This window comes from Drosophila subpulchrella, chromosome 2R (genome assembly GCF_014743375.2).
Source record: "Drosophila subpulchrella strain 33 F10 #4 breed RU33 chromosome 2R, RU_Dsub_v1.1 Primary Assembly, whole genome shotgun sequence".
NCBI lineage: Eukaryota > Metazoa > Arthropoda > Insecta > Diptera > Drosophilidae > Drosophila > Drosophila subpulchrella.
This window is the reverse complement of record NC_050611.1, coordinates 21,950,624-21,960,425: the sequence shown is the minus strand read 5'-3', so window position 1 is coordinate 21,960,425 and position 9,802 is coordinate 21,950,624. Positions and strand designations below refer to the sequence as shown.

General features: G+C 41.6%; 1 protein-coding gene across 1 annotated transcript; it reads left to right on the top strand.

Annotated features, from left to right (window-relative positions):
- Positions 1 to 6,660: 6,660 nt before the first annotated feature.
- Positions 6,661 to 9,420, top strand: LOC119550645. Its single transcript, XM_037859485.1, has 3 exons — positions 6,661 to 6,828; positions 6,894 to 7,218; positions 7,276 to 9,420. The coding sequence occupies exons 1-3, from the start codon at positions 6,716 to 6,718 to the stop codon at positions 7,558 to 7,560; spliced, it is 723 nt and encodes a 240-aa protein (XP_037715413.1). The 5' UTR covers positions 6,661 to 6,715; the 3' UTR covers positions 7,561 to 9,420.
- The last annotated feature ends 382 nt before the right edge of the window (positions 9,421 to 9,802 follow it).

Sequence of the window (9,802 nt, the reverse complement as noted above, 5' to 3'; positions counted from 1 at the left end):
TTTCAATTATAATGAGTGAAAAATCATGTTTAACATTTAATGCACATGTCTACTCACTGGGTATCAACCTTTTCATTTTAACATAGCAATTGCTTTCTTAAAATTTATATACTCTTTGATGCATAAAATAAATATTATTATTTTATATTTCTGATTCAATAAAAACTGAAAAATATATCACAGCTATTTCATTTATTTTAAAGAGTTATGCACAATTCAGTGTGTGTATCAGTGTTTATGGTTTTTATTTTGAAGCCCTTATTTCCAAGTTTATGGTCGCGTGTCACTCTTTTTTGTTTTGAGTAAGTGAATTGCGTTTGTTTCTTTTATTTTTTTGTAATTAGCTTAATTTTGGGTACTCTGTATTGAGTGTTAAGCACGGTTTCCAGTTTTCTATTTGAATGCGTTAAAAATTCGGAGGGATGCATAAATGACGAAGGAAAATGAACTAATTTGCAAGAAAAAAGGCAAAAATTCAATTCAATGTATGCCATTTAAATTAATTTTAACTAAGTCATAAACTCAGCTTTAATTTGTATTAATTCCATCAATTTCGAAAGCCTTATATCGCTCAAAAATGCATAAACTTGAAAATATCTGCAATATACATTTATTTTTATGAGGTTCTCATAAAACCGATTAGCTTCCTTAGCAGCATTCCATTCCTTTCGGGTCTCCATGGACACATTTAAATCAAAAGCTGAGAAAATTTGACTTTAAATAAAAACGCAGGTCTAGCAGAACCAGAGTTAACCAACAGGATACTGTCAAGGCCCGTCTAGTTTGAAGAGGGGAAACACGCAAAAATCGTCTACGAAAATCATTAAATGAAACTTTTGCGGCATTTGGGAGAAGGCTCTCAATGATTTTGCCTGACTGATTTGGTAATTTTGCGTTTGTATCGAATTTAAATAAAGTTCTCTTCGTCGCAAGAAAAAGTTTTGATTTTCACGAAGCGAATGATTTTGCATTTTATTTTTCGAATTTTCGTGTCTTTCCTCTGTTTCTTTTCTAGCATTGCAAATAATTTGTAATGAATTGACAAAATTCTACTGGGATAGGGGGAGACGGCAGACTCTTACCCACCTACCCATATAATACGCTTTTAATGAGAAATACAGTATTGGGATTGGGCTTTAGGCGAGAAGGTCCTTGGGGTGTAGACAAGAGCACTGTCCGCGACCTGTCAATTAAATTAAATGCTGCGTTTCGTTCAAGTTCGAGACTTTGCTTAATTTCTGTTACGCATCTTTTTTTCTTGTGCGTGGTCTAAGAGCTCTTTTTTCAGCAGAGTCATGATGACAATACTTGATTACTAGAGGCACGCCACTCGATCCCTCGAACGGAAAACGGTTCGAATTAAATTGATTTCTCAGACCAAGTTTAATTACTTTCTCACATGCAGCGAGCATTTGTGCGCAGCTTTGTGTATAACATTCGAATTAATTTGTTGGATGCTTTCAGGCGAAGTTAAAGTTATCAACTATGCGATTAAAAAAATGATAAGCCACTTTATATTTAAAGCTGCCTTGAATTGTGTATTATCTTTTATTTTGGCCTTTCGTGCATCACAGCTTCGAACAAAAAAGTTAAATAAGGAGCACAAGCTCGACGGAGGCCAGAAGCCTCATGTTCGGGGCCGTTGGAACTCGAAGTTAGCTCCGAACACAAAAGTGAAAATTATCGCCTGGCCAGGAGGCGATGGCAGATGAAAGTACACTCGAGCAGTCTCGGTGCTTTCTAGTGTTTGCATGGCTTATTCAACTTTATCCAGTTCCAAAAAGAAGGAAAAGAATCGCTGGCACAAGTGTCTATGTGAGATTCGGACTGGTTATGGGCTGAGCGGCCCTCTTAGGCGTCTAGAAATCTCAAAAATGTGCACAGACTCCGCGTCATCCGCTTCCGCCCGCTTATCCACGTTGGATCCAACAACAACGGCTAGAGCTGCCCCGACCTGAGCTCTGCAGACGATGTCTGGCAAGGCGATTTAGCAAATTAAAAGGTTTTTAATGCATGGAGTACTCTCTTACTTACTTCATAATTTGATGCCAACTGTGCCATGCAAATGCGAATTCGGCTGAGTCCACAGGACGAGCCAGGACCCAAAATCCGCAATTTGCTTCAGTGGGCTGTCTTTTATTTTTATCCAAGACTTGTACTTTTTGTTCTAATGCAAGGGTTTTCCCACTGAGCTTTCGGTAGGCCCTGTGCAATTTCCTCTTAAAATATTGCAGACGAAAAATGTATAAGCGGCATAGTCAAAGGAAGCAAGGAATTTGTTTTTTAATTGCAAAATAAATGAAAATAGAAAACTGGGATTATCCTGGCGCAACTATGTGGTGGCATGGAAAATAATATTCTCAGCTTAAAGTCCACAAAATTAAAAACAGGCATCAACAAATAATTTCAAAGTTAATTTCCTGGCAAAATAAACACTTATTACTGGAGTTAACATCCGATTTAACGTCACCCACACTCCCGACTTTTCCCGCACCTGCTTTCACCAAATCTAAATGAAGTAATCTATTCAAACCCCCTTAAAACGCTACCGCAAATTACACACTTGACTGCGACAGCTACACACGTTCGCGGAAAACTGGGAAATGCAAAAGGAAGCCTTGTTTTGCAGTCTCAACCACACGACAACTGTCACGTGTCCCGTTGAGTGCTTTGTTCTGGAAAATTTCGCAGGTCGGAAAATTCGCAACCAAGTGGTGTGAGCGGCTTTCACCCTCTTTCAGCAAAAGCCGTCAGCCAATTTCCTGAATATTGGGTTATTGGGCTGTGTACTTTTGCGGGTTCGGCGGTAATGGAGATCTGGGCATTAGTAAATTCTTTGCCAGCATTAAAGCTTATGAATGTTCAATTGCCTTGTGCAAAAAGGAGAGCATTTAAAAACGTTTTACGATTGCCAAAATGACAGTTGAATTTTTGATAAATGTCGACGCGTGTGCGTTGTGAGTAGAATAGCACGCTGCGCCTGAAAAGGGGGTGTTCGTTGTGCCAATTTTATTGCTTGGAAAATGGCATGCAAGTGAAGGCTGTGTCCTCATTGCTTTGGGCTGATTCTGGTTTCTTAAGGACGCTACTCTCAACAAATGAAGCCAATTTAATAATAATGGCTTAAAGCATTTGAAAGGTGTGATAGAAGGGGAAGTTTTTACAAGTAGACAATGGTGGAAGGGATAAGCCAGGGAATTATTATTAATATAAATTCATAAGTAGAAGGAAATTTAAACTATTTTATACTTCAACAATAAATTCGATATACAATTTCCTGTTATTTATTTGCAGTCCCTTCCGAGTAAACCAAAACAAACTAAATGCAAAAGACAAACTAAGGTGGTCACAAGAAAGACATGCCTTGCCCAGGACAAGAAACTTCAAGAACAACTAAAAATTCCTGGGCTAGCAAATAATAATAATTTTGTGTACAACCCTTGGACTCCACCGCCTCCTTCCCCCACTTTTTCACCAAGAGGTCAGACTACGCCTTTGTTTATGACGCAGTAATATTGAAATCAGGATAATTGTGCAAAAGGATGTGAAGAAAAAACCGCAAATACTTTGGGTCCAGGGCAAAGCACCAGTCCCAAGTAGTCATTCATTCCGTAACGAAGATATCTCGAGAGCAATTTCCCTGCGACAAAAACTAAAAACAGGGAGGGCAGTGGACGGCGAAGGCTGAAGTGGAGTGAAAAACTCTACCATGCAGAAAGTGGTCAACATTTTTGCCACTGCCATGGGCAAGAATAAAAGACGTCGCCCGGCAAATGCAATCCGAATGCAGCAAAAAGGTAGCAATAATGGTGCCGAGTAGTCGTCGAATAATAATAACCCCCATCCTAGTTTCTGTTGTGTGCTGCTTAGCAGTGGCAGCTCTTGCGGTAATAAACCATAAGAATAAGACATTCCCCGTGGCATATTCTCGTAAATGTGGCAGTGAAAGGCAAATTAAAATGAGCACTCAGCTCAGAAATATCAGCAGCTAAATTGAGTTTTACTATTTCCCGATTTTAAGGGTCTATGGATTCTGGATGAGTAAAATAAATTAAATATCTAGAAATGTCAATCACGAATAAATTTTTAAACAGCTCCCATCGACGATCTCTCGTAAGAGTTAAAGCTGTATATTATTTAATATAACTTATTTAAGGCAGACATGGCTCTTACCCATTGCGTTCCCACTCGCTTTCAGCAGGCGCACAATACGAATCAAAAGCACCTCAGGGTCACAGGGCCTTCTCCCTCCTGATCAACCCTATTCTAAATTCGAACCCAAAACATAACCTGAAATTAGCTCCTGTTCATCAGAACCGCTGTCGACATCTCATCGTGGCCGTCAAGCGCATCTCAAAGGACGTTCTTTCATAATTAATTCTCACACAGAAAAATGTTCAAAGATATTTTTGCACTTTTGCACAACAACCCCGCTACCTCTTTCCACTTTCCCCGTGCACTTGCCTTTCAAAATATTCTGCTTGTGTGGCAACGTCAAAAGCAGCGACAGCCCAAAACAAAGCAAAATGCTAAATGCGGCGAAAAATCAAAAAGCAAAGCGCGCAAAAATAAAACATGTTACCTCTACAATTTGACTGCTACTTTTTTCATGCGGGTGGATGGATATGCAAATTTCCCTTGGCTTGTATTATGGAACCAGCGCCTATGCTTTTTCGGCCGACTAACTGCGCCGCATTGGCCCTGCTCTGCTGCTATGATTTATATACTCACGGCGTGCGCGTATTTATCAAACTCTAATTAATCGGTGATAAACCGATCAAGACGCTAAATGCTGCACTACACGAAGCCGCCGAGAAACCGAAGACTCTCTGCAAACTCTCCCAGCGGATCTGCACTTTGCGCCTGCAAACGGGTTTGGAACACCTCTTCCCAAAACTCGGCTTCGATTGCCTTACGTTTCTGGTTTCTGTTTCGTAGTGCACCGATTACCATGTGATTCCGCAAAGCCCCTTCCGAACCCAGACCATACCAGCATCCACATCCACATCTCCAGCCCCTTGCGTTCTCCGTTTCGGGAGTACGAGTATTTGTTGAAGCAATTTGCTTTCCTGAATCTTGTGGCTGACCAAGGCGACTGCGATGCAATCAATATATGCTCGTGTCGAGCAAATAATAGACTTCAAACTGGCATTTTAAGCGTTTCTTTTTTCATAGCCAACGTCTCAGTACGAAGTGCGACTGCGCCTGGAAGGAGTCCACGGAGCGTTTTGGGAATACGATAATTTCATTCCTCTCTCCGTGGGCAGAAGAATTTTCCCCCAAATGCACACATAGTTAGAGTTAAAAATAGTTGGCTCCGGGTTGAACTTACAGGGGGCTCCACCAAGGCCAACCTGCCTTTTCTCCAAGAGGCCAGCAACAGCGAAGATCACTTTTCAGCACTAGAGCCGAGCATCCTGTATATGTCATAGCAATGAACTCTAATCCACTTTAGCAAATCAATTTATTAGCCACGTATGACTTATGCCTTTTTAAATGTGCGCTTGCATGTGTCTAGTTTAAGGTTGAGCGTTTAGAGGTTGGCCATGCCACAAAGGCCGGCTTAGTCGCGGGGTAGGCACAAGCTGGGGAGGCGCAAAAATTTATGTTAACATGTTTTGCGTAGCGCCCTCTGGTGTGTAATTTGGCGTTGTTTAGGTATCACGATTACGATTCCACTTCAACTGGGTTTTCTGCCGACCCTAAGTCGGTGCAAATAGACCGTAAAATACGAGCACTCGTATATGTGTTTTGAAAAAGTTGCTTGGGTGTAAACCATGATTATCTCCACTATAAATGATATGTGTAGGGGAATACAGTTCTATGGGAGACGGAGACCAGTTAGTGTCGAAAGTAAGCGTGTGAAACAACGTGTAGTAGTGGTGTGGCGGCTTCGAGCCGTGTTTATTTATAGGTGTGTGGGTACTAGGGATCAGCCAGGAGCTCCTGACTTCGCAAAAGCACTCCCAAAGGCAACAAACGGAAAGCAGTTCTAAATATCAATTATCCATCTGGGCGGCAGTCGTTGCCAAAAAAGAGGGGGAAAAAAATGTTTAGTTTTTCTGGCTCAACTTTTTGGACAGCTTCCTCCATCTGCGGACCCGCACATAAACGTTGAGTATAAATTGAAAAAGCCATTTTGCTGCCAATTTAGCAAACACTTAAACCAATTTTGCACTTCAATCCACCGACGCACACAAAAAAGGAGGTTCTCACACTTCCCCAGTTGCTCTTCAGCTGAAGCCACACATTTGCACACTGCGGATCCCAGGCGAATGACAGTCCATGCAGCTTGCATCGACACCGACTTGACGCGGCAAGGGCGACCCAAAAGTCAGCTGCCCTGCCCCACAGAAAGGAGTGTGTAGGAAGCATCCAAAACGTTGCCAACAAAGTGTGAAAATGTCAAGTCGTAAAGTCTGCCCTGGCCAGGAGCTCGAAGCGCGCGGCGAGAGGGGTTCAGTCTGTAAAGTGAAATACTTGCAAGGATGTCGGTTGCCTCGACACCCTACTCTGTCCAGGCAGTTTTAATTTAATAGTCTAGTTTAGGAGGGTATCAGCATTTGAAATGGGAGGTAACTCAGTCGAGATTAGTTTAGTATAGTTCTATGCCAGCAACGAGAAAATAGAGTATGGGAATTCCTTAAGGTTGAAATACAACTAGTAACCTCTGCGTAGGCAATCATGTGCAATCGACTGTGTCACTTTTACAAAAATGTCCTGTATTTGCCAGTTCTATACGCCCGGCGAGGAAGTTCCCGGAGACCTTGCGACAGATCCTCTGCCTACAACTGATGATATTCCATCAGTCCCAAGCCCCGCAAAGAAGTGAGCGTTCTTTTTATTACCATCTCGGTGGCTACCACTCTTTTCATTTATAAATAACCCTATAGGGTTGATAAAGACTTGTTAGAGACAAAGGCTTCCGAAACTGGAGTGTCGGCCTCCGATCTGGCCGACTGCCGTGCAGAAAATTGGCTCCTAAAGAAGAAGTTACTGGAGTACGAGGTTACCATTGAGAATCTGGAGCAGCTAGTGACAACTATAGTTGAAAAGCAGCATCAAATCTTGAGCGAAATGTTTTACTTGCGAAAGGAGAATCGAGAACTGCAGTCCGAGTGCCATCTTCAACGCGAGTATCACTCAATGGAGAGGAATGCCCTGATGAGGGAGTTGCATGACGCCCGAAGCTCGAGTCGAAGCCGAAGTTTTCTCTTGGTAAGTGGCTTAACTCCGCAAGGAAAATAAAATTGCATCTATAATTCTCAAATGCAGGGATGTGGATCTAATGGAAGTAAAGGATCCTCTAATACCGACTGTGAAGAGGAAGATATCAGTGAATTGGACGATCATTGCGAAAACGGTTGCGACAGCAATGAAGATCAGGGCTTGGATGCCGATGAAAATTGTGAATCGCCTTCAGCACCAAGTTCGGGTGAAAATTCCTGTAGGACTTCCCCGTCTTCATCAGACTCAGAGTCTAGTGACACGGATGACAACACATCACGTGATTACAAAAGCAATGAGGATACCCCCATCAGTAATGGTGACACTGACTGACCGTACAAAAAGCAACCACTGCTTTAAGCATTTAAATTTATATTTTTCTGAAGAAATACATTTAAGACTTTAAAAATGAATCCCTCTTGGGAAGGCTTCCTGACATTACTTTAACTTTCCATTTATCGCATTAAGTAATCAAAACAAGAACGTGACAATCGCACAAAACAAATCAACAATACGTTTACCATGACGTGACGGTAGCAGTCTGTCAAACAGACAAAAACAAACGCATCAAATGAGAAAAATGGAGAAAACCTGTGCAAAGTATTTGCATATCAAAACGCTAAAGGGCTGTGCAAAAACCATAGCCGAAGTATTCTCCAGGCTTGTGCCACACAAATATGATTGAATGGTTGGTAAATATATAGTCCACCGAAAGAGGGAGTATTTAAATTACTGACAAAAACGTGTTAAGTGTTTATCTATCGAAAAAGTTCGAGGCAAAAAATAGGAAGCCTTTCATAGCTTCTGGCTTTACTCTGTACGGTTGTGTGGGTCTTGGCCCAACAGAAATTGGTAAGAGAAGAGGGAATGTGTGCTTGTATGCTGGGCCATTTATCAAGCTGGAAAGTTTTTATCACAAATGAGTCGTGGCAAGGCAGTCGAAGGTCCCGGCCACCCGTTTGCCACCAGGATTAATGAGTCTCGTGTGCTTCTGCTGCTGCCTGTCCTATTCTACATCCTTGAAACCCGCCTCACAACACGTACCAATAATCCATCATCAGCCCTCTTCAAGTGGCAACTTGTGGAAGCTTTTGGATTGCTTCCCAGATCGGTTATCTCCTCTGTGTTCCTTGTGAGGTTATTGGACACCATATATGGGTGTTGATAACAACAGAAGTTATGCCATGTCATAAATGCAACTCTTCAGATGCTTGATTCAAGGAAGCAGTCGATCTGCTCACACAGATAAAGGAGCAAATAACAATACAATGTGAGGCAACCGTTGCAGGTCATTGCTGGCCAGCAATGTAGCTGCTGTCCCAAAGAAATTATTAATGACCAACCGGCTCTACTATATGCATATCGAGTCAAGAGCTGTTGGCAATATCATTTATCACTCGAGAATTTTGTTCAGAAACTTGTTGCGCACAAAAAAGATTTTCGTGTACACGTGAGAAGGGATCCTTTGGACCGACAAGCTACTGAGGACTACCGCGGCACAAATGGCTTGGATAAGAGATGTGAAACCGAACAAGGCATGAAAGAAAAGCGCGTATCTACGGCAGAAATATATTAATATGCGATGCCGACTGGGCAACCTAAACGCTATGCAAATCGCATCATAAAAGGTGAGGCGGTATCAAACTGGTGTTGCTGGGTTATCCCTAGCACTGACTATTTAGCAGCAGCACCAGGCGCTGCATCAGCATCTCCGAAAGGAGCAACAAGTAGCTAACAATTGCATGTGACTGAGCATTGAGAATGGTGGGCAAGAGATTAATGGACTTGTGTTTCAGGCTACATTGAATTCTACTGGAGGTCTTGTGAAAAGCAGACATATGACACCAAAGTGTTGCTAAGTGGTTGCTTGCTCGCCTTTGTGAATGACTAATATGTCTTATGCGTGAATGGTACGACCATGCCGTTTAGGTCGTAATTTTATGTTATAAGAACAACTCCTGCTATCCCCTAACATTAAACGATAAAAACCGTATTTTCTGGATCAACGCCTACCTATTTACTCAACCGTGTAAATACACAAAACATTCGCAGAAAACTGCAAAAATAAATTCGCGTGTTCTAAGCAATTTCAAACCAATAATCGTTGGGTGTCTTTTAAATTAAGTAACCAGAGCCATGCAAGCCAAATATTAAGCCATATTGACATGCCGCCAGTACAACAATGATGTGTGTGATGGGAAAAAGGCAAGGACTTTTTGTTATTTTTTATTTAACTAATCTAAAATTAAAATCATTTTTCCACTCAGCACGCAGGAGCTGCGGCACATTCACGAGAAAGGAACAAATAAATGATACATGGCGATTGATAAAGGTTGGGAGAAGTCAATTTCTGAAACATACGCTACCATTTTAAGGTAGAAGCAAATGAGTACTCATATTTATACTTTAACGAGAATGACACACCACCGCTGCGCAGAAAAACATAATTAACAAATACAGGAAGACTTCCTGATAGCTATGCCCTATATATAGCCTCAGAAAGGGGCTCTTTTCTACCCCTAGTAAACAGTTTGATTTTAATCAATGAACCGCAAAGTTATATATATGGAAATGT